This window comes from Pelobates fuscus, chromosome 7 (assembly GCF_036172605.1).
Source record: "Pelobates fuscus isolate aPelFus1 chromosome 7, aPelFus1.pri, whole genome shotgun sequence".
NCBI classification, from domain to species: domain Eukaryota; kingdom Metazoa; phylum Chordata; class Amphibia; order Anura; family Pelobatidae; genus Pelobates; species Pelobates fuscus.
In genome coordinates, this window is record NC_086323.1 from 203341897 (window position 1) to 203367925 (window position 26029).

At 43.0% G+C, this 26029-nt stretch overlaps 2 protein-coding genes across 2 annotated transcripts in view; both read left to right on the top strand.

Annotated features, from left to right (window-relative positions):
• Window positions 1-25701, top strand: part of LOC134568468 (oocyte zinc finger protein XlCOF6-like) — a 58016-nt gene extending 32315 nt beyond the window's left edge. Inside the window, exon 2 of the mRNA XM_063427076.1 lies at window positions 22981-25701. Within this exon, the coding sequence (XP_063283146.1) occupies window positions 23043-25646 (2604 nt within the window). The 5' untranslated portion in view covers window positions 22981-23042 and the 3' untranslated portion in view covers window positions 25647-25701. The remainder of the gene's footprint in view (window positions 1-22980) is intronic.
• Window positions 1-26029, top strand: part of LOC134568478 (oocyte zinc finger protein XlCOF6.1-like) — a 377963-nt gene that overhangs the window by 32283 nt on the left and 319651 nt on the right. The window lies entirely within an intron of this gene.

Here is a 26029-nt window from a genome sequence, read left to right on the forward strand (position 1 = left end):
CTCAGCTACTTGGAGAAAGTCTCCCCAATTGTTTGTGATACCTTGGGGTTCTCGTAAAGGTGAAGCTGCTTCTGTCGCAACCCTTCGTTCCTGGACTGTTCAGGCTATTTCTAGGGCATACAGAACGAAACAGGTGCCAGTTCCCAAGAACATGAAGGCACATTCCACGAGGTCCATTGCTACTTCATGGGCTGAGTCTGGAGTCCCTGCAAAGAGCATCTGTAAAGCTGCCAATTGGTCATCTTTGAAAACCTTTGTGCATCACTACAAAGTGGATGTCGCATCTCGTTCTGATTCAGGGTTTGACCTGTCGGTCTTGAACTCTTATAAGCCTTAAGTTAATATTAAACGCTTTTGTAGCATGTATTACCCTCCCTGAGTGGTTATTGCTTTGGGAATCCCATATGTTAAATGCTGCCATGATTAGCCAGGAATAGGGAAAATGTATTAATACTTACCGTAATTTTCTTTTCCTGGCTATTACTCATGGCAGCATTTGGTCTCCCACCCTCTCTTGGTTATTTGTCTTGTTACTGGACTGAGATGTGGATGCTTCTGGTGTACCTATTATACTAGGGATAGGTATGCTTAATTGTTTAATTGATTGTGTTTCCTGTCTTGAGGATTAGAGGGAGGAGCTAAACCCATATGTTAAATGCTGCCATGAGTAATAGCCAGGAAAAGAAAATTACGGTAAGTATTAATAAATTTTCCCTAATAGTCGGTATAGAGTTTCTCTATTTAAAATACATAAATAATTGAGAATACAATACAAATAGGAGTTGGAAGCAGTAACTTTTGTCTTATTAAAATAGTTTATTGAATATAAATGAATACAGATATAATTTAATAATCCATTAATATATCACAAAGCAGAGTATATAGAATTAAATGAATATATGCTTGCAATATAAAGTATTAGTATAACATACCCTCCTGATTATACAGGTAATCTCTCAGTATGTGTCCCCTCCAGAGTCGGTCAGTAAGTCTATACTTAGTATTGGTCATGTATGTATGTATGTATGTGTATATATATATATATATATATATATATATATATATATATATATTTGTGCTCGGAATTTAATATGAAATGGATATTGTTTGATATGAAAAGTTGGTTGTGGTGTGCCGAAACCAACGTCCGAGTGGGCCTGTAAATAAAAGAGGGCAAAGAGAAGTTCGAAAAAAACACACTTTATTGCATTTGTTTACATGACTAAATTCCTGAAGGCTTGGCGAAGCTCTCGTTCCGGTCGTGGAATGTATGTATTGTATATAGAGGATTTCCAACGACCCAGTCTTTTAATGATGTGGACCGGAGTGTTAGAACTATAAGCTGATGAAGCGGCTCCTATGCGGAAGGAATTCCCGGAGAACGAAGCTGGGTTGTAACCCAATTTCCCCAATAATATTCTAACATGCGTGGTGAATTTCGCTGTAGTGAGTGGGTGCCCTTGTAGTTGTAAGAGTGGTGAGTTTGCAAATTGTGCGTTATTAGTTGACCGTAGGTGGTCTAGTGCCTTAACTGGGCACCAAGCATTGTCTGTTGGAAAGAGAGGGATGATAGTGGGGTGTAGTGTATGATTAGTTTTGGTAGATGGAATAGTGAGAATGTAATAATCGTCTACTTTAGTGAGTTGTGAGGTTTTAAGGCTGTGTGTGGTATCTCCTTGACAAACAACGGTAAATTCCCTAGGTCTTAGGAACCCATAAAAAGCTAGATAGATAGCCGATTTGATCACCAGGTTTGTGTTAGGATCAAATGGGGATTCGTCAAGGAGATTGCTGAGTAGTCTGAAGATAGGCCCATCTATTGGAAGTCTGGTGGTGATAAGTGGAACCGAAACTTTAAAGACACCCTTTAAGATTTTCTTGATGGGGTATGATGACAAAAAGGGGGTGTTGTTAGGGAAATTTGTGAGGCTGTGATGCTGCACCCCCGTGAGGTATAGTTTGATTGTATTGTGTGAAAGTTTTAAGTGTAAGTGGCAAAAAGAGGCAAAAGCCACCATAGTTTGGGTAGAAAAATCACCTTGTAATCCGAATTCCGCTGTGAATTTATTAAAAACGGTAAGTGCCCTATTGTAGGTGATAGTTGTGTTGGGTGATAGTGCTTGGTGTGTGAGAGCCCTAGCGTGGTGCATAAGTATGTTTAATCCAGGATTAATTTGTGAAACGTCGGTGTTCTGGATGGTTGATGGTGGGCTGACGGGAGTGCCTGGAAAAATACCTGGAATTGAGATCGAGACAGAGCATCAGCAGCCATGTTGTGAATACCCGGGATGTGAAAGCAAATTAAGTGGAACTGGACAGTTGCTGCCAGCCAGGTCAGCTTGCGAATCAGCTGCATAATGGTAAGGGAGGATGAGCGCCCTTTGTTAATGATATCGCAAGCTGACGAATTGTCAGAATAGCATCTGTGGCGAAACCAGCTTCGCCACTGTGAACTGGAGAGGCCTGGCTGCTAGCCTCCTGCCCTGCGACTACGGCCCATGGACATATTGCTCTATAAACACTATATTTGGGCATGTAATAATTTATATTGCTGCTACTGGCCCTTTAAAATCAGCGATGGACATATTGGGACTTTTGGGACTAATGTCCCTTTAAGACTTTGTAACATATCACAGTAATACTGTCTTAAATATTATGTAGGTATTTATGTGTTCAGTTAAACTGGGGATATGTAGAAATGTGTGTCTTATGTGTTAAATGTATCAGTATGTAATTTTATGTCTTTTACTGTCTTTTTGCAACCATGTGGTTAATGGAGTCTGACTCTAGTCCTAGATAATTGGATTACTTCTCCAATTATCTCCAGGGCAGAAGGGAGGAAGCCGGGATGCATTGTGGGGGATGTTTTACTTCTGTTTGGGCCAGATTGTGCCATGCTGCAAGCCAGGGCCCAAAAGATACTTTTAGTAACTTTTAAACCCCTGGTCGGATTCATGCCATTTTTTAATATGTTGTTCCCCTGAATGGATTGATTGTGGATATGTATTTTTATGTGAATGTGATGTATGGTTTTAAAGTTATGAAAGTTGTGTAAAAGTATATTTTGAACTGTACACATAATGGGATTATGTGTCACACTAAGGGGAGGGGATGTGTGGGAGGTAACATCTATGTCATTGGTTCTTTTATGCCTCCCCCTGGGGGTGGCCTGTATGTGTGAGTTGGAAATAAAAGCCAGACTGGGTGTCCCAGTCTAGAGTTCTTGCTTAACCCTCAAAGCGATGTGTCGTCTCGGTCTTTGGGGGAATGGGATTGTATGCTGACTGCCAAGAGTGTAAGCCGATGTCTGCTTTTCTTGTTCAGCTGTTCCAGTGTTCGTGTGGTTCCAGTCGGGAGAATGGTGTTTGCAGTAGCTGCCTGTGCATCTGGAAAGGGGATTATCGCCTAAACTGGGTTTTATCCTCTTGTAAGTGAAACGGTCCGTTACAGCATCTTACTGCTTTGCCGGACCAGAGGTGACCCCAGGTGTGTGCGGCCGCCACGGTAAATTTAAAAAAGGGCAAGGCATCCATCTCAGTGGGCCAGTGACCCCTAAACCAGTGATTCCCGAATATAGCTGCGAACCTCGTGTTGGCTGCAGCGTCAGTGTAAATGCAGGGTGAGGAGTCAGAGAGAGGGGGAATAAACATGGAGATACCGTTCCACTCAGTCAAAAACTATTCCCCACATGAGTAGGTCAGCTTTGATGTGTTGGTCCAATGTAATTGGGCAGGCGTCCGGTACCCCGTGAAGCAGACAAAGAACCCTGGATACAAAGGACCTTCCCTGCGGAATGATGCGCATCGCAAAATTCAGGGACCCTAGTAAGGACTGAAGTTCTTTCCTGGTGCATACATCATTCCGCAGGAACATTTCTATTTCCCCTCTCAGGTGGGCCAATTTTTTGGGGGGGGAAAGTGGCACGGAAGGTACCAGAGTCCAGCTCTATCCCTAAGAAAGCGAGTTTATTAGTGGGTCCGATAGTTTTAGAGGGAGACAAAGGTACACCAAGGGTGGAGAAAAGTGCAGAGGTGCTGAGAATGTCGGTGGGTGTGTGTGTGCTTGGTTCTATTATGAGGAAGTCATCTAAGTAATGAATGACTGCGTGACACCTATTAATGTTCAGAAGCAGCCAGCATAGATTTTCTGCGAAAATATCGAACAGTTTTGGGCTGCTTCTGGACCCGAAAGTAAGTCGCGTGGAAAAATAGTGCCTGTTACGCCATTTAACACCGTGCAAGTGCCAAAGTGATGGGTGCATGGGCAGTAATTTAAATGCATTGGTTATGTCCGTTTTACTAAGCCAAGCGTTGTTACCGGTTGAGATGATGGTTTGTATAGCGTCGTCAATTTTTACGTACTGTAGTGAGAATTTGTCTGCGGGAATGAGTGCGTTAATGCTGGGAACAAAAGAGGAGTGTGATGCCGATAAATCAATAATCATACGCTTTTTATTTGAATATTTGTGTACAGCTATGCCAATGGGGTTGGTGCGCCAGGAGGAAAACGGTGAGGAGGTAGAGGGGCCGATTGTGACGAGACCAATCTCGCCACATTGCATTGGAGAAGCCTGGTTGCCCGCCTGCTGCCTTTGGACTTTGGGCCCTTTAAAAACAGTGTTCGGCCCTAACAGAGTGCATGTCACTCATTCTGGCCCTTTAACCCCTTCAGGACGGAGTCAATAGTGCACGTTCTGATCAAAACAAAACGTAAAGAAAAACTGGAATTTGCGCTATATGCCTGTTCACCCGTAGTTCCCCTCTTTCATATTATATGCACCCACACTTATTATATATCATTTTGTTCAGGAGAAGCAGGGCTTTAATTTATCATAAACTATTCATATATGGAACATAATTTATTATGAATAAAAATTTTTTAAAAATGTGAGAAAATAAGATTTTTTTTAAAATGTGTATTTCCATCTGACATTTTAGCTGTGCATGTCATAATACATGTAATCCGCAATGTCTCATGAGTACAACAGTACCCCCCATTAATAGGTTTTATGGTGTTTTAGAAAGTTACAGGGTCAAATATAGAACGTTCCATTTTCAAATTGAAATTTGCCAGATTAGTAATGTTACCTTTAAGACTGTGTGGTAGCCCTGGAATGAAAATTACCCCCATAATGGGATACCATTTGAAAAAGTAGACAACCCAAGGTATTGAAAGTGGGGTATGTTTAGTCTTTTTTAGTAGCCACTTAGTCACAAAATATTTATTTTATTTTTACACATTTAATTTTTTTTTTTTACTTTCCCACCAGCAGGGGGACCAGCAGCGTCCCTGGGGGAATGGCTACGAGACCCGTGAGAAAGCCCTGGGTGAACCCTGTTATCAGATATTCCACTACATGTTTATTTGGATGAGTTTTTAAATAAAAAGCCAGGTTTTCGATGGTAATGTCGGTTAGTCTTTTGCTAGGGGACAACCTGGCCAGGCACATGGTCTTAGTGTGTGCCCTGAAGCGCAGAGAGCAGATGTGCAACAATCTACAGGCGCTGAAGCTGCAGGAACCAGCATTGAAATTGTTGCACACCTGCGCCTTCCCTAAAAAGGAGATGGGCCTACCCAGTTTATCCCGCTGTCCACCTTTGTGTTTAAAGTGAGGAGTAGAAGTGGATTGAGGGGTGGGGGTAGATTGATCAGCCATAGAAGGGCACAAATCTGCCAAGTGGGTTGAGGAATTACATATGGCACATGACAGGGGCTTGAGACCAGCTAAGTGGCGACAGAATAATTCTGTATCCATCTGACGCCAGTTAATTCTTACATTAAACTGCTTCAGATGTGTCGCCGCTTTCGCTGATATCACCTTTTGATAATCATAAAAAAATGAGCCCCCGTACTTAACGCCCAAATCCACCACTTTATGGAGATAGAGGTCCAGTTCCTCTCTCCTGTGGGGATATACTGAGCAGATGACATCCCGGGATATACCGAAGGCCAAAACGAAATTGGGAATCGATAATTTTTTGTTTAGCCTGAGGTCTCTGGTTTTAAGAACCACCGAGATATCGCCAAAGTTATAAGCCCTGTTCTCCAGCACGTCTTGGGATGCAATAAGCAGTGACACCAGACACACGTCCTTCCCATCTAGGATTTCTTTCCTAATAGAGTCTGGGACGGAGTGAGCTGGTGACACGAAAGGAGACGCAACTGAGGCAGGAGCTGGAGGGGGAAGTATAGGGACGGGTGTTGGTGCCATAGGTACTGCCGGGGTGAGGGCTGAGAGGACAAGAGGGTTACCTGGGGGGGCTATGGCACTCTCCACCTTGCTTAACCTGTTGCTTAAGGTCTGCAGGTTGGCCAGGATTGCCGCAAGGGTGTCCTGGGTGGCTGTGCCAGTGCCAGATGGTTGACTTTGAGAGCTAGAGCCTGGCCTAGGCCCAGGGGCTTGGTGGGTCAAAAGTCTGTATAGTTCCGCCTTTCGTGCCGTAGCCGGAAAGGGGATGCCCCTAAGTCTAAGTTCGGCCATAATCTTTGGTATAGTCCATGCTCTTAAAGACGTAGGGGTAGAAGGGGCGAGAGATAGGCCTGGAGACTCTGGTCTGATAGGAGTGGATATTATGTCCTCAGCAGGCAAATCGTCAATAGGAGATGTATCTTGCGACATTCTAGAAATGAATTAAATGAGTTGGATTTAGTAGCTTCTGAGAGAATTATTACAAGGGGTGGGGGGGGGATTCCTCAGGTGAACTGATCTGTAAGGTTATTGCCGAAGCGAAAAACTTTTACTAGTGACGGATGAGGCCCTGCTAGTGCCAAGTGGCGGTGATAGGCTCTATCTATGATTTGGGCGAGGTGACTATGTTGCCACAGATGTGGTGGCGGGATGTTGGCCTCTCGATGATGTTCAAAACGTGTGTCCGTGAAAGGTGAGGCCCTGACTACGGCCCTGTAGAAGAGCGAATGAGGCGTTTAACAATGATTTGGACGTTGGGCGTACCTCCGTGTTGAGGTGGGAGATGGCTTTCCGGGGTCTGTAAATGCCTCGATGAGCTCGGTCTGAAGCCCAGACCCTGTGAGCCAGTTCACGTACCATCTATGGGGTAAATTTGGCGAATTATGTGATGGTGAGATACTAACCTTGATAGTGGTTATACCCGGGGACTTAGACCTTCGAGTATTTGTGGAAGAGAGGCCCAGCGGTTGGTGATATCATAGAAGAAGCCTAAGAGGTTTTGAGACAGATGTAGATCTGATTGAGCGTGGCGTATGAGCGCATAAAGCATTACTGGGGGGGCATGGACGAGTGATACGAGAGAGTGGCAAGTGAAAAGTGAAGGCTGTCTGAGGCCTTAAGAACAAAACTGAAGTAAAATAAATACTGAAGTTTGAAGAAAATACTATACCTGGATATAAGGGGCAAGAACAAGGATTTTCGATTTTTTGAAGAGGCAAAGCTGTTGATGCTATCGTAGAAGAAACCTCCTAAGGGTTTTGAGACAGATGTAAATCTGAGTGGGCATAGCGTATGAACGTAGCATGAGTAGAAAAGTAAAGTGATGGCTGTCTGTTTTTTTAACAAAACAGAAACTAAACAGAAACTAAAGAATAAATACTATACCTTGATTAAAGAACAAGAAACAGGGTTTTTCAATATAGGCAACTTGGATTTAAAGGAGAAGAACCCCTGTGTTGCTATTTTTTTACGAAATATATGACAAAAGTATAATCTGTGGAGATCAAAGAAACATTTTTTAACAGGACTGAGATTGACTTGTACGTAAAGGCATAGTATGATATTGTGATAGTAGCTGCTGCTGTAATTTAGTGCAGGGAAGCTAATTTTTTTACAGAATAGGACAGAAAATACCATAAAAAACCACTAGGTGGTGATAACAGCCCAAAAACTAGGTATGTGAACTGATACAGGAAAATACAATGAAAGGTATGAATGAGTTTTTTTTTTTTTTTGCAATCAATATATGTCTTGCATATTATAGTAAACTTTACTGGCATCCCTTTCCCACATAGTTATAAAATTATAGCTTTATTTTTTTTTTTTTTTTTTTTTTTTTTTTTTAATTCTTTATTTTTGTTGTCCAATGACAAAATGACAGACAAGCTCGTGGTGCCCCAAGAGCAATCCTTGAGCGAATATTCACTTGTAACAATAGGAGCATTGGGTTAAACTGCACAATTTTTATAATATGATAACTTTAGTGTAACCAGTACGTTTAATAATTCTGCGCTTTAGGTTTGGCTAGACTTTCCTTGGTTCTCGTTAACTTTGCGACCTAGTATATCTCATTAGGGTATTGAGACTGATAAAGGACACATTGCTCTAAGCTGTACTTTACCGTCCCTACTCTTGTTAAGGCATTACTAGGATACATACTGCATCATGCGTGATTGCAAATAGTAGGCTATAAGCTTCATGCAATTAAGTGACATTTAGAATTTAGCGCTAACAGGTATAAACAGTAGGAGAAACATGCTAAATTAGAGCTGGTGAGGCAAACAACTAGGAAATGACACTGGGCAATAGAAAACATGCTTCAGCATACATTCCTTTAAAGTCCCATATGTGGTGTAAACATAGTGCTGGGTAGGTTGCAACATAGCAGACATGTCTTGCCGGCCCGTCAGCCTATGCCTTGTGTCAGGTAAGTCCCGTCTCCGCTATCTCCAGCCTCCTCGATGGGGTTCCTCTCCCATGCTCTCGTGCAGTAAGGCACGCGTTGCCACACTTGGGCAGGCTGTCTCTTGACAGTGTCTCGAGTTTGCCCACCGCAGGTCACGTACCTGCAACCGCATGGTCGGTAGGCTGATAGAGCAAGTGAGCTGTGTCGGGATACAGTGTGTTCGGGTGTAGGCCTTCTTCCTGAATTATGTCTCAGCTGGGTAATGCCGCAGTGGTTCAGAGCCGGGAGTCCTCTCCCGCCCCGGAGCTGTGCGAGAGCTGGTGCTAGTCGGCTGGGAGCCATCGTGGCCCAGGCTCAACCCCTTCGGGGTGGTGCGGGGAGTCTTGCCAGGTCGCTTGGGTGGTCACTACTTTGTACTCCGCCAGTGTGGCCGGCACCTCTGGGGAGCGCCCCGTACTGCTCTCAGCCCGGGAGGGCCACGGGTGTGTTGTGATGTGGTAGCGTGGGTCTTAGAGTGGTCCTGAGGCGGACTCCTATTCCTCTGCGTACCTGCGACTCCAGCCCGTATGGTAGGGTGTCGGCGAGGCTCTTCAGGCTGCAAACACGCCTGCAGCTTGGCCCAGAAGCGTTCGAAGATGGCAGTAATGGGGTCTATTGCTTGGTTCCCAGTATCTGCCACACCATGGTGTTGTCGTCGTTGATCCGCCATCTTAGGTGCACCCTTCTCCCTCTCGCTTGTGTAGGTCTGTATGCCTGTCGTCGGGTGTGGGGTTCGGGGCAACCCACCTGGCGGGGACCGGGATATCCCCCACCGGTCCATAGGGGGGGGTGCGTGGTTTGCACTCGTGCATTGCGGATGGCATCTGGCGGAAAGGCGGCCGTCCTTCCCCACGCCTCCTCTAGGCCTCAGCTTGCTGCCACTTTTCACGGTCGGGTCGGGTGTTATTTGTGGTATCGGCATGACCGTGGCTGCCTTCTCTTGCCCATGGGCTGGTGCTTGAGTGGATCGCAGCATTTGGTCTCGGGTAATCCGTTAGTTTTGGGCCTGCACTGCGGGAGCTCGTGTAGAGTGCGTCCAAATTATAGCTTTATAACAGGAAGAGATAATCCCCAAAAGTATTTATATGTATATTTAATTGATAGATTAACGTTTGTAATGAAAAGTTTTTAAGTTCGTGAGGGGGTGGGGGGGGGGTAGGACCCCCCAGACGGGTTTATGAAGGAGCCGCCTAGATGCTGACATGAGGGGACCGTGGGTGGTCCCCGGTAAGATTTGCCGACATGTGCGTTCCGGCCCCCCGGTGAGACCACAGTGCGGTGTGGTGGGGACCGGAATGTAACGCATTATTAAACTCACGGTTAGCTAACAAGCCGGACTGCCGAAGGAGGATTTGTAGCCGTGCAGCCAACACACCAGACGCCCGAACCGGAAGTGACGCGAACCTGAAGACACGCGAACCGGAAGTAGATCAAGGAACACTTGAACTCGAACGTCAATTCGAGCAATGTGTATTATACCTACAATTGCCTATCACACAGCCCAGTATGATTACTTTAATCTGTATTGGCCTGTGTCGGTTCGGATATGATAGGTACTTTATCCATGGCTGAGTGGTCAATCCGAGGTGCCTTACATACTCGGGCGTAGTTATACTTTACAGCATCTATATATACACATCAAGTGCAGTTTCCTTGTCCTCCATATACCTTTCCATGTCAGACTTCTGTCATAGAGAGTAACTATGCTTAGGAGGAATGGTATTATGCTTGAGGTTTCATGATACCTTTTTTTTTTGCAGGTTTACTTTGATTCTTGATACTTAACCCTCGGCCCGGTTTAAATTGCCTTCCACTATATGCAGTAGATAGCGATTTGACAAGCAACTGTGTATCATCTCTTTTGTTTACTAATTATGAATGTAACTGTAACGGAGTACCTCAGCCAAGTCTGCTTCCTTGTAGCTATCAGGGACCCTGAAACACTTCAGACCCATATGCCGAGGCTTGACTGGGATCACTTAGGGCCTTTTCCACCCTGGACCAAACACCAGACGACATATGGTCAAGGTTAAACAGCAACTCTTTAATGAATACAGCACACATAGTTTAAGCCCCCAACAGCCTCATTTAGATACAATAGGTTACATAGATTACTATAGTACAAGGAAGGGTGGGGTCAGACAATAGCAAGGGCTGATGGGAGATTGAGGAGGGACAGAGCAGCTAGATTAAACTGGTCTGGCAGTGTCCCTGGGACAACACCCTGCTGGGGAAACAATAGGACAGGAAAAAGGGGGGAGAGGGAGATGCACAGACCAGCAATACATTCAACATACCCGGCACAAATAATAGGCACAATGTGACAAAACACAAAAAGAATTTGGGAGCCCACCCATAGTGTCTGTCTTCCATGCCCAGTGATGGTGACTACCGTCACCGTAACTAATAGACTTAATCATATTGGCTAAACTATTATCACGCCCACTATTTCCTGATTGGACAAAGAATCCTGTGGGCGTGTCCTTATCATACCTGAGACTGTTACATTCATACGGGTGGGGCCGGGCTCTATACTATTGCAGCTTGTGTGTACATTTGATGCTAATGTCCTGTTGACCCGCCTACCCTCTTAATTTTAAGTTCATTACCGTCCTCCGTATCCATTTATTCATGTTTATAATGGGTGGCCGATCCGATGAGTATTCCAGTACCTCTTGATTTTGCTTTATGGGAGCTGGACAGTGTTCATTCCTATTGGTGCCTTTAGACTGTTATTTACACCCTCCGCCTGGACTGGGAGCAAGGGGTATATCCTCTACAATAATAATATACTCTGTACTTCTGACCTGCGATGTATGTTTAAGCTACAACGGTAGCCACATACAGTAACATACTGTAACGGATCGACGGGCACCCCAACTGGGTACCTCCATTGATGGATGCTCCTAGCGCTTCCTGAGGGCTCCAAGCACTCCAGCCGACACCATAACCACCGTAGACTCCTCCCTCCAGAGAGCAAGGCAGGAACAAGCTCTTACAAGAGCTTAGTAGTGATTTAGCAAGGGAGTATGACCAGCATAGCAATCCCTTGTAGCAGATTCCACCAATAAGAGACGGCACTCCAAATTGAGGGTGAAGTAGAACTGAACTTTTATTCAAACACTCCGCTTTTATGCCCATTCTACAAACCTAGTACTGCCCACAGGCTTTTGAAGTAAAACCAATCAATACATACAATACACTCAGACACTCCCACACAAAATCCTCCCCTCTGCCTGTGATATAATTACTGAACACAATGGGCTAACTTAATTATCACAGGCAGGAAAATACACAGTTTTGCACAATATTCATAACTCCAAAACTATACATCACATTCACATAACTTACATTTTCAGAATCAGCATACTCCAAATACAAACATACGTCAAAATCATACAAATTGATCCAGTGGGTCAAAAGTTAGTTGGAAGTCCCTTTGTGACCGACTGCAAGCGTGGCTTGGGTGTGGTAAGCCAATTATCTCCAGCATACAGAAAATAGCTCTATTCACAACAACCGTATAAACACATAAAAATACATAATTCCTATCATACTGAACAGAACCCCCACATTCAACCTATCCCCAGATAGCTTGGATCTGAGCGCTCACTAAATCCGAACAGCGCTCAGATCCCACAAACACAGTCAAATCGCCATTGGGTTAAAGTTTAGCAACAAGTTCCAACTGGTCTGGCAGTGTCCCTGGGACAACGCCCTGCTGGAGAACAATAGACAGGAAACGGGGGAGGGGCACACCTCATGTATTCAAAGGGGCAGAAAAAGTGTTTCAAGATCCAATAAGCCCAAATAATGCTTACACAGGGCAAAGTCTCCCAGGGGCCATAGTCACAAGGCAGGAGGCTGGCAATCAGTCTTCTCCAATGCCCAGTGGCAAGGCTGGTTCCGCCACACATACAGATCAATGTTCCTCTGAAACTACACCTCTCTTTGCCAGTTTATTCTAGCCCTAATGTCCGTTTGACACAGACAGTGATCCGGGGTGATAAATTTACACCCCATCTGTCAATGCTAGTGCACGGTCCTCTATGACCTGGATAGGTTGTTTCTACCGGTGGCTGTATGATCACCATTTGATTGGTTTACAGGTATTGGGAAGGAGTTACTATACGCTCTGATCAGCCCACTTACCCACCCACTCGCTCGGATTGGATACGAACAAGGGAAGGGGTTTCCTTTTGTCCCTTTATTAAGAGTCCTCTGCTGATTTGCTAGTTAGCTCTTGACAAAGGTGTATGGAAATGCCGAAACGCGTGTCGAGCTATATTATGCCGATGCATACACTTTGTTAGACTTTTTTCTTTTAAACTTAACTCTACCTGGGTTACTATGATGCCTTTACTTTAATTTACTTAACTATTATTTTGACTGCGTTCCTCCGCTTTACCGTTTAGGGATATCTTGAGGCTGCCTTGAAGCAGCAGGTAGTTATGCCGATTTTATTTTCAAGTTAGAGAGCTATTTTAGGGCATACTAGGGTGTTGGATGTGATTACCTATTGGGATCCCCTACTCCCCACACTATTTTACAGATACCCCCGATCCACTTATGGACCAGGCAATCTCTGACCTTTATATTTCTGTCTAAGTCACAGGACTTTACTATTCTGAGTCCGGCTCAGTATATTCTATGTTGAGAGGGGGCTTTGTATACCTAGATTTAACTGATTGCATTATGTGAGGAGAATATGGGGAGTTCTTCTTTTTCTCCTTTATTTAATTTTATGGATACACTCGGATACACACAGCCACTAGTAGCTTTCTAAGATTCTGGCTGTCTACTTCTCCAATATATTCCCTGGATTAAAGGAGCCATTTATTTTTTAGGCTTATATAAGCAGTCTATTAACCCACAGGGGTTTATATTAGTGACTTTATACTGAACCTATTTTTGTTCTAGTGCTACCCCTGTTTGGGTAGCATCATTGGTCACTTTTATATTTTCAAATACAAAAAGAGAAGTCCTGCGCTTAGTCCCATTACTGCTGGGCCAGCAGCAAGGACTACAATACACATCAGCCCCAATATATAGTAAAAACCAAAGAAAAGAAAATGTTACTTGCGCTTTCTCCTTAATCCCTATGTATATTTAGACAAATGGAGGTCATTTAGTTGCTCCAATGGCCATTGGAGGGAATGCCCGCCTGCCAACGTCAAGGCAGACCCCCCTAAGCGGGTCCTAACACTGACCCTTCAGCCTGCTTCCTTGAGCTTCTGGCAAAGATATCTCTAATGAGACAGAAAGGGTTATTTTTTATATTTTCGTTGTATTTAATTTTTGTTCAAATCAGGAATAGTCATCAATTGGGAACTAGATGTCCACTTGGTTGGATCGTTACTATACCTAGATGTGTAATTCCTGATTTTTGGGTTAAGTTCCTTGGGGTCTTCTAGGCACAATCCGTGGACCTTTTTAGGCTCATGTATTAGTCATCTAGAGCCCCCTATTACTTTTTGACCCTTTGGTATCAGGTTCCTGGGTATTTTAATTAGGTGAACCCTTCACTTATCACATTTTTTGACACATTTGCAATTTGGGGTGTTGAATATCTAGCATTATTCACTTTCATTTATCTTTTACTGTTTGTTAATAAAGGTTCTTCCCATTTTTCTATGTTACGTTCATATTAGGAGGTATTTGTGGATGTGAATGGATCCCACCCATTATTGTGGAGTGGGCTATCTACCCCATCCTTTCGTCTATTTCTCATTTCTTTTTTTTTTTTTATTCTTTATTTTTGTAGTGCATGAAGGTATAACAATGTATATGTGGTACCCCGACGGCATTCCACACACTTTTCATTTGACATTTATAACATTGGGGTACACAGGTAAACTTGCACATTTTTTTTTTTATCAGAATGAGAGGTCAGCTTTATGGTCAGTACCTTAGAGGAGTGTTCAGCGCTTGAGATAATGGAGAGCTAAGGAGAGTCATGTAAAGTTATGCATCAAGGCTGGCAAACAAGATTGTCATACAGTGGAAAACAATGGGTCCCTGAGACCTGTTAACATTTGTAGCTGTGCAGTTTAGTAGAGGTTAAATTCTATGGCTGGACTAAAGTAAAGCAAAGGCTTAACATATTCAACAGAAACAGGTTACTCTTACTCTTAACTAAGGCGCTGTACAGACATTTCTCGCTAAAACAAGTGAGCATTATGTGGGCAATTTAAACAGAGAGGCTAGGATATATGTGGGTATGTGCTCAAGATTGCCTATATGTAGCATTTTTAAGTAATCAAGATAATGCAGACGCTTGTGATTCGTAATCTGCAGAATGTATGGGTGTAGTGAGCCTGATCCAGCAGTTATATGCAGACAGTTCCTGTCGTCTCTAGACAGTGGAAAAAGCAAACTAATGTATGCAGTGTAATCTATATTTTGGATACCGTTGACTATAAAATAATAAGCAAGGAAGTACTTATTGAGATCTGCTCTGTTGACCGGAGTGGTGGCAGGGAGAGAGGCTACTGCAGACCTTCACCCTACGCCACTGGTATGCTGGAGCAGGTAGTCCGTGCAGTGACTTATCCGATTGCCGTTAATCCGGTCATCCGTGATGGGGACCCGAGGTGTGGCAGGATGTTGTGGGCTTTTGGATCTTAGTGCAGCCAAATGGTGATGATGGGAGTAGCTGTCCCGGGAGTCCGTGAGCAGGCAGCGACCCCTCCGTTTCTCGCCATGCGGTTTGCCCCAGGTTGAGATGAGGGTTGAGGCGTTGGTGTTCCGGCGGTTGGTGCGGCTGCGGGCTGTAGACCGCTGCGGGCATGTCGTCGCTTGCAGGCTGCGACGTTCGGGGGTTGGTAGTGCTGCTGAGTGGTAGGTGGGTCGGGTTCGTTTGACGGTGTTGCTCAGTTGTGTGTGAGGGTGGGTGATGGCGCTTGTAGAACTTGCCTTTGCCTCCCGCCGACCCACTCTCCGGCACAATCTCCTTCTGGGAGCTGCTCTAGGGGCGCGGTGTGAGTTTCTGCACAGGCGGCGCCGCGTGGCGGGATGGATCCATGCTGCCAGCCCCTTCACCATTAAGTGGAATGGCCGGCCCCTGATGCAGTGTCGTGTCCATATGTTGGTGCAAAGCTGATGGAAAAATTCCTGGACATGTTCAGGCGGCTTTGTGAGGGTGCGTTGCGTCGCGGGTCTTGTACGGTCCGCCATCTTAGTTAGGCCCAGAGAGGCCTGGTTGCCTGCTGGTTTTGTTGCTTGATTGAGTCGATTATAGGGGGTAATCGTCCCCAGCGAGGACCGGGATATCCCCCGCCGGTCCAGAGGGGGGGGTAGCTGGGCCGTGTTGGTTGCACGTTTGTGAGTGGGTCCCGTACCGGGAGATCGGCCGCCTCCCCCAGGCCTCAGGCTCCACTCTGGATTAGGCCGCATGGACGGTTCAGACGATTTCTTTGATTTTCGGTGCGGGACAGATATCATTCTGTTCCCGGCGTGATTCTGCGTCGCTCTCTGGGTACTCCGTGCCGCTGGCATTAATATTTCGGTCAAGATTAGTGTTCGTTTAGCCCGCTGGTGCAGGAGCTCACCAAGAGTACGTCTGGCCATCTTGGCTGTCAGGCCCCGCCCCCTGTTTCTCATTTCTTAAAATAAATTCACTCTCTTGTTTATTTGGAAGCCCTACGAGGACGTCCAGTGTCAGGCAACTTTTTTTTTTTATACTGCATGTGACGAAATGCCTTTTGGTGACAAGCTGCCCTTTACCCCTGGCTGTTGGAGGAGCCTGATTGCCAGCCTCTTACCTGTTGACTATGGTCCCTGGGAGATTTGGCCCTTCAGGTGCAACCTTTGGGCATATTGGATTTGTATGGTGCTGCTGCTGGCCCTTTAAAAACCATCCGTGGACATATTATGACTTTTAGGAACAATGTCCCTTTAAGACTGTGTAGCAGATTGCATTCAGGCTGTCTTCAATATTATGTATGCTATTATGTGTTAGGTAAATTGTAAATGTGTAGGTTCTATGGGAAAAATGTAACAGTATGTATGTATTTTTACGTCTTTTATTGTCCTTTGTCTGCCATGTGGCTAATGGAGTTTTACCTCTGTCCTTGGAGTTAATTGGATTACTTCCCCATTATCTCCAGGATAGAGACTCTGTGGAACTGTTTTGGGAAGAAAAGCCATGCTTCATTTGGTAACAAAGGACTTTCCCTTAACTTTTAAACCACTGGTCTGATTCGCACCATTTTTTAATATGTTGTTCCCCTGAATGGATTGATTGTGAATATGTATTTTTATAGAGATGTATGGTTTTAGAGTTATGAAAGTTGGGTAAAAAGTATGTTTTAACTGTATGTATAATTGAGTTTCCTCTCAGGATAAGGGGAGGGAATATGTGGGATGTAACTGTGATATGATTGGTTGTTTTATCCCTCCCTGTGGGCGGTCCTGTATTTGCAACAACTGTAATAAAAGCCAGACTGGGTGTGCTAGCACCTCAGATCATCTTGTACCTTCATGAAGTTTCGGCTCATGTTTGGGGGATTGGAGAACTACACTCTGGGGATTGCTATAATCACTATACTCCCCAGGGTATAATCGCTGAACTCTGCTAAGCGCTTGTTCCTGTTCCACCTCTCTGGATTTCGGAGAGGTCCACCTACTGGAAGTTGGTCCCTGGTCTTGGGTCCAGAGTGGGTGGAGTCTGCGAGACCCCAACCAAGCTGCGGCGGCTCGTGGGGTCTGCAGTGGTTATGGTGTCAGGCAGAGTGCTTGGAGACCTCGGAAAGCACTAGGAGCATCCGTCAGTGGAGGGTACCCAGTCTGGGTGCCAGCGGTTCCGTTACACTGCACTTTTTTAAATAAACCTACGTTTCTATGGAAAGTGAAGTTTTAGTTTTTTTCCGGCCCACATAAATGCAAAAACAGAAAACAACAAGTACAGGGTGCGCCAAGAACAAAGTGAATAAATAAAATAAATAATAGAAAAAAATACTAGGGAATTAAAGTCTCTAATTCACAGGTATATTCTTCAGAAATTCTCAAGACGTCTTGGGTCAAATGCTCATTGGCATATATGAAAGAAAAAAAACACACAGATGGGACCAGTGGTACAGTAACTTAAAGGAGTATGGCCACAGACAACACTGAGGTTAGGAAATGCCAACTCACATTTATGGGAGTTATAACCAGCTCGAGTTAAAACAGCATTCAGTGGTATTTAAACTCCCCACATGTAGGATATTCCTCTGACGATATTTTCGGTGCAGGTCATATGAAATAAAAACACAACAGAAGGCCCATAGTGCTCGCTATATTAAAATGCTGGATAAAATAGGAGGTGTACTTACAATTTACAGAGCAGACAAACCGCTCTGTGTAAAGCGCCTGGGTGGAAAAATCCCCACCATGGATCCAAAGAACAGTACAAGAACGGCATTCAGGAGTTTCAAACAAGTGGAGCATTGTCCACTAACCATCTGCATTCTAACTATAGTGGTTTTCATGTAATTTTATCCGAACGGAGACCGGCTCTTACTACCAATTCCGTGGAACTCTGGATCAGATACAACCGCATGGTGAGCCGGTCAAACTTCCACACGATGGGACACAAAAACTACCGAACGGATTTTCGTGAAATTTGGATATGTTGCTCACAGTATCCTCCGCTACCCAGGTGTGGTTTTTATATAGTTATGATGGGCATAAAGTATAGTTCAACAAATTGTCAAAAATTTTAATTTTTCTGGCTAGCAGATAATTGAGTTTAGTATGTTACTGAAACTCAATTATCTAGCCTGGCCCAGAGGAGGAGCTTGTACTCTGTATAAATTGAATGCCTGTTGCTTCTATTAAATGAGTCTTGTTCCAGCACTAAGCTTTGGCTCATGTGTGGATTATTTGGCGATACCAGTGTTATTCTACTCTGTGGATTATTGGCGTTATTCTGCTATTGGGGAAAAAGGGAATAATTGACGGAGATACTGGTTACTACCAACACATAAGGACACTTAGAAGAATCCCCATGAATATCAGAACAAAGGTCCATAATGGAACTAAATGTTCAGGGATTTTCTATATTGTTCTGGTAGCAGATGAATTTTACCTGAAATAGTAAACCTGGTAGACTGGTCTGGGTACTGGAAAAAACCTTAAGGTCAATTAAAATACTTGCAATACTCAGCATCAAAGTTAAACTGAGCATATGAGCCTAAAAGCATATAATTTTCTTTCTGCAATAAAAGGTAATGTTCCCCTTCACAACAGGGGAATTTGTGGGAAATACTGATCATTAACCCCCTTAAAAACCAAAAGCATGCCACCCCTGACATATATTAAGTGGATTGCCAAACTCCAGATCCCCAAAGGATGAATATAACAAATTAGCACATTCTCTAACTTGTAAAGATTATGCTTTAAGGAAATGTACTCGGTTCTAAAGAATATGTTAAACCAATTCCAGAGCATTGAGCTAAACTCTGAATAAAAATTATAAACCAGCGGGTACAGACCCTGAAGAGGGGAAGCGATATAAAGCACAGGACTAACCTGCCACATCGCCCAACTTCCCACAGAGGGCCTGAATCAGAAGGTCTGCCCACTCACAGCCGATATGCAGAAGCCCTCTCCAAGCCTAAGACAAGCACCCGGCTGAACAGAAAGGAACCCAAGAGGGGAATCCAGACCCCCCTTACAACACCACCATCTGGGACTATAAACACAGCGGCAGCCATTAAGCATTCAACCTCACTACAGTGACCTATGCTGCAAGCCGAAGGTTCGACATAAATGCCGACAAAGACTCTGGCCGACTCAGGGTTAACATGAGGTGGTAACTTTAAGCACTGTATTCGCTAACCACATGTATAATGTCTGTCTCCCTAACCCATCATGCATGGGCCACAGGGCTCATATAGCTACTTATTCTTGTTCAGCATGTTTTAAGAGCACTAGAATGGTATCATACTAGACGCTAAACTTAACATGTCTTATTAATGCAGCACACAATATGACTTAAATTGTCTACACACTGTAGTACTAAGCAGCTCATTAGCAGCATTAGGTTCTTGACCTTCTGTAACTCAGTTATATGTGCTCTAACTTATCGTTACTAAACAAGCTTTGAGATATCTTTGTTCAAACTATGTAAAACTATAACAATTGTGCAAGTTTAACAAAAATGACACTCCTAGAGACCAAATTACCAATATAGCATATAGGACATTCTACCCAAGTAACCTCTTCTTTATGTAGAATATAGGTTATGCCCTGCTATGCCAAGCAACTACTGCTAAATATTGAATAACCTGAGCGTACTAGCGGATGAATCTAGTGAATGTATAAAACAAAAAATTGTGCGATTAGGCACGCCACTGTCAAGTTCTTTTATATGTTATTATATGCTGATAGACGCTGTTGTGGCGTTTGAAGCAACTTTGTACCTACCCGCACTATAAAAATAAAGAATAATAAAACAAAAAAATTATAAACCAGACCAGGAGTAGTGAATTTCTTTAGAGTAGAAGCTTGCAGAAAATAAAATAGTTACATAGTTACATAGTTACATAGCTGAAAAGAGACTTGCGTCCATCAAGTTCAGCCTTCCTCACATATGTTTTTTGCTGTTGATCCAAAAGAAGGCAAAAAAACCCAGTTTGAAGCACTTCCAATTTTGCAACAAGCTAGGAAAAAAATTACTTCTTGACCCCAGAATGGCAGTCAGATTTATCCTTGGATCAAGCAGTTATGACCAGTTGGAAACAAAAAGCCAATAACAGCTTTTAAATCAGTTAAATTAGATTTGAGAAAGAAAAAACATCCCTGTGAAAACAGTCAGGTAATTGCTTCATTGTTACCTACTTATGGGAGCAATAAATAGCCCAATCTACTCCTGCAACCAGCCAGATCTACTAAGCTGTGCATCTGTAGTCAGCATATATCTGAAGGTTAAACACTGCCACTAAACTTAAAGGAACACCATAGGGTCAGGAACACAACCATGTATTCCTGACCCTATAGTGTTTAACCCACCATTTAGGTGGCTTCACCCCCTTAACCCTCTTAAAAGTTAGTAAAACTCACCTTATTTCCAGCGCTGCATGGGTATGCCGACGCTAACTCTGCCCACCCGGTGACGTCATCAGAATTGCCGATTTTTAGCCAATCCATTGGGGGCGGGGCCACGCTTTTTTGGCCAATCAGCACCTTCTCATAGAGATGCATTGAATCAATGCATCTCTATGTGGAAACTTCAGCGTCCCCATGCAGAGTGTGGAGATGCTGAACGCCACTGCTGCCTACTGTGCAGTGCTGAGGCAGGAAGCACCTCTAGTGGCCATCTGAGGAGTGGCCAATTGGAGGTGTCCCTAGGGGCAATGTAAATAGCGCTCTCATTCTGTCGCTGATAAGGCGAATGTCGACGCCGTAGGCCTTTAGCTATGTTTGAAAGGAGACCTCAAGCATGTTGGCAATGTCTCTCTTAAAAGGTAAGTTCCTCAAGGCTTCACTTATTTCCAGGTTAAGCTCTCAGGGCTTGAGGGGGCCGATCTGTCCTGGGTGATTCCGGCACCATATTGGGGCCTGTTGTAGGTCTGCATTATCGTGGAAAAATTTTAAAACCCCAGATTTCCCGGTAGATTATTTGCTGGAGGGTTGTTGGTTCAATAGGAACGTTTTGATGTCCCGTGGTTAGTCAGGAGCCAGATGAATAGGGATTAGCTGTAGCCACGCTCAGAGCAGATTTAGCACGCATCCATCTAGCTTTGAGGGTGGCTCGACTCCTTTCTTTTTATTCTGTATATTGGGGTTGATGAGTTCTTTTGAAGTCCAGGAGTAGTGAGAGTTTGAGTGAAGGGCTTAATTGTGTATTTTTATTTGTTTTTGTATTACACAGCCAGGTTACAGTGCTGCCGCCGAACACGTTTACTATTAAGGGTTAAAAAGTGTAAAGGGGTTCATAATAAAAACCCTTTCTGCCTCATTAGAGATTTTACATTTTAGCTGAAGGAAGCAAGGTGAATTTTTTTATGTAGGACTCTCCCAAGAGGCTTTTCCTTCACGTGGCAGGTGAGGTTAGACTTTAATGGCCATTGGAGTGATACTAAAAACTCCAGGTATTTTAATGTGAATAAGGATTTGGGATACTCCCCAGCCTGTCGACTTAAATTTTGACTTCACCATTATTAAATAGTCCATCAATAAAGTACACTCAGTGAGGGTAATATAGGTTAGCATGACGTATTCTACTAGGCTATTTTAACCACACAGTCATATATTGGTTTAACCCCTTTATTTATTTTTATTTTACATTAGGACAAATTCCTGTCCTAATGTGTTTTACACCCCACCTCCTATAGAATGTAAGCTCGTTTGAGCAGGGTCCTCTTCAACCTATTGTTCCTGTAAGTTTATTTGTAATTGTCCTATTTATAGTTAAATCCCCTCTCATAATATTGTAAAGCGCTACGGAATCTGTTGGCGCTATATAAATGGCAATAATAAATAAATAAAAATACAGTCTAATAAAATAGCATAAAAATGTATAAAGAAACCACAATGCACACATATGGCAAGTACTCTTTGTTTTAGATACATGTGATTTAATTGTAACTTTGTAACCCCTATACTCCACTGAAGAGTCTCCCTAGTCCTGCAGCATGATAGTGTGATATAGCTCTTGTGTTCCCAAACATCAGCCAAGACTTGAGGAAGGGTAAACCAGAATGTTTTATTAGGGCCAACTTACCTGATTATATAGACAGACCCCCAAAATGGGGTCTCCATTCAGTTTTACAATAAGCGTGCCCAGGCACCTCTGTGTCTGGGAGATAAGTGAGCTTGCTTTTGCTTAATTAATTATCTTATTATCTCCCAGGCACTTAAGCTACAATACAAAACATCCCAAAATGCATATAAGTTTGATAGAAACCCCCACAAGTCTTAAATCCATAGATTCGAGCGCCCAAGTTGGGCAAATATCACTTGAATCCGTGGTAACCGAGCCGAATCGCCACAGAGGAAAGGAGATGGTAACCAATCCATTGCGTGGAGTTACTATATCAGCATAAACTAAGTCTCCCTCTGGCTCATACGTAGTGAATGTTCTTCTTGTTCCAAAAAGTGCTCTCCTGGCTTGTCTGGGAACCGACCAGGCAACGTTATGATTTTGCCAAGTGAATAAAAGTAAGTGTGCATACGCAATTTTTATATTATATTGGGAATTAGAGCACACAAATATGTTCTGATTTTAAAGGTATTACTTAATCACCATAATGTTTCATTGTCATATCTCTGTTTCATGAAAATAGTCAGTTTGTCTAAGTATGGTAAACAATAAATCATTAATAGATAGATTTTCTATAACTCCCAGTACCTTTCCTTTCAGATATTTCCAGGAGCAGAAGTTTTTCTAAAGGACAGGACAACAGAAATACTCTAAGCAAGATTATGAAGAAATCTTTTAATAAAGAGATCAATGATTCTAACTCTCCAAACTCAAGCAATCTCTCAGAATCCTGTATGTCTACAATGGAGATCGTAAACAAAAACCCAAAACCTTTTTGGCAGTCAGAAATTGTAATACATCAGAGAACTCACACGGGAGAAAAACTGTTCTCATGTTCTGAATGTGAGAAATGTTTTAGGTGTAACTCAGCTCTAGTTGCACATCAGAGAACTCACACAGGAGAGAAACCTTTTTCATGTTCTGAATGTGAGAAATGTTTTAGGTGTAACTCAGCTCTAGTTAGACATCAGAGAACTCACACAGGAGAGAAACCTTTTTCATGTTCTGAATGTGGGAAATGTTTTAATTGTAACTCAAATCTAACTAAACATCAGAAAACTCACACAGGAGAGAAGCCTTTCTCATGTTCTGAGTGTGGAAAATGTTGTATCAATTCCTCAGATCTAGCTAAACATCAGAGAACTCACACAGGAGAAAAACCTTTTTCATGTTCTGAATGTGGAAAATGTTTTAGCCATGCCTCAGCTCTAGTTGCACATCAGAGAACTCACACAGGAGAGAAACCTTTCTCATGTTCTGAATGTGAGAAATGTTTTAGTCTTAACTCAACTCTAGTTGCACATCAGAGAACTCACACAGGAGAAAAACCTTTTTCATGTTCTGAATGTGGAAAACGTTTTAACCATGCCTCAGCTCTAGTTGCACATCAGAGAACTCACACAGGAGAGAAACCTTTCTCATGTTCTGAATGTGGAAAAAATTTTCTCCGGCAGTCAGAACTTGTAAAACATCAGAGAACTCACTCAGGAGAGAAATCTTTCTCATGTGCTGAATGTGGGAAATGTTTTAACAGACATGAACACCTTGTTTTACACCAGAGAACTCACACAGGAGAGAAACCTTATTCTTGTTCTGAATGTGGGAAATGTTTTAGCGATAGCTCAGCTCTAGTTAAACATCGGAGAACTCACACAGGAGAAAAACCTTTCTCATGTTCTAAATGTGGGAAATATTTTAGTGCACGCTCAAATCTTGTTTCACATCAGAGAACTCACACAGGAGAGAAACCTTTCTCATGTTCGGAATGTGGGAAATGTTTTAGCGCGCGCTCAAGTCTTGTTTCACATCAGAGAACTCACACCGGAGAGAAACCTTTTTCATGTTCTGAATGTGAGAAATGTTTTAACTGTAGCTCAGCTCTAGTTGCACATCAGAGAACTCACACAGGAGAGAAAATGTTCTCATGTTCTGAATGTGGAAAATGTTTTAGCTGTAGCTCAGCTCTAGTTGCACATCAGAGAACTCACACAGGGAAGAAAATGTTCTCATGTTCTGAATGTGGAAAATGTTTTAGCTGTAGCTCAGCTCTAGTTGCACATAAGAGAACTCACACAGGAGAGAAACCTTTTTCATGTTCTGAATGTGAGAAATGTTTTAGCTGTAGCTCAGTTCTAGTTGCACATCAGAGAACTCACACAGGAGAGAAACCTTTCTCATGTTCTGAATGTGGAAAATGTTTTAGCCATTCATCAGCTGTAGCTAAGCATCGGAGAACTCACACAGGAGAGAAACCTTTCTCATGTTCTGAATGTGGGAAATGTTTTAGCCTTAACTCATCTCTAGTTACACACCAGAGAACTCACACAGGAGAAAAACCTTTCTCATGTTCTGAATGTGGGAAATGTTTTAGTTGTAGCTCAGCTCTAGTTGCACATCAGAGAACTCACACAGGAGAGAAAATGTTCTCATGTTCTGAATGTGGAAAATGTTTTAGCTGTAGCTCAGCTCTAGTTACACATCAGAGAACTCACACAGGAGAGAAAATGTTCTCATGTTCTGAATGTGGAAAATGTTTTAGCTTTAGCTCAGCTCTAGTTACACATCAGAGAACTCACACAGGAGAGAAACCTTTCTCATGTTCTGAATGTGGGAAATGTTTTAGCACGCACTCAAATCTTGTTTCACATCAGAGAACTCACACAGGAGAGAAACCTTTCTCATGTTCTGAATGTGGAAAATGTTTTAACCATTCATCAGCTGTAGCTAAGCATCGGAGAACTCACACAGAAGAGAAACCTTTCTCATGTTCTGAATGTGGGAAATGTTTTAGCGTTAACTCATCTTTAGTTACACACCAGAGAACTCACACAGGAGAAAAACCTTTCTCATGTTCTGAATGTGGGAAATGTTTTAACAGGCATGCAAACCTTGTTTCACACCAGAGAACTCACACAGGAGAGAAACCTTATTCTTGTTCTGAATGTGAGAAATGTTTTAGCGAGAGCTCATCTCTAGTTAAACATCAGAGAACTCACACAGGAGAGAAACCTTTCTCATGTTCTAAATGTGGGAAATGTTTTGGGCGGCATTCACATCTTGTCAGTCATCAGAGAACTCACACAGGAGAGAAACCTTTCTCATGTTCTAAATGTGGGAAATGTTTTAGTGGGCACTCAAATCTTAAAACACATCAGAAAATCCACGCTGGTGAGAATCCTTTCTCATGTACAGAATGGAAAAATAGTTTTGTCAGTAAACCAGATTTTGTTAAACATCAGATAACTCACACGGTAGAGTTTTTATAATGTGTTTATGAATTAACATGGGAATGAAACATCTAATACTGTGAATTGTTCTCATGCTGACACCATTAACAATAACTGTGACAGTAGCAATGTATAAATGATGCATTGCAATACATGCAATATACTGTGATTGTGTTAACTCTACAGAGCCCTTCTTTACTTTCCTCCCCTTTGATATTACCGTTAAATTTAAAAACTTCTGTACCTTCCATGCACAACTCTTGCTTTCTTCAATGTTTGTTTATTTTTTGTTAGTGTTAGAGTTATTGCACATATTGTCTGGTTAATTGATGTTCCCCATTTATCAATTTCACCTATCTAATCTCTCCCAATGATTGACTTCATTTTCTTACCTAATTTCTGCATGCCTTTTCACCCATAGT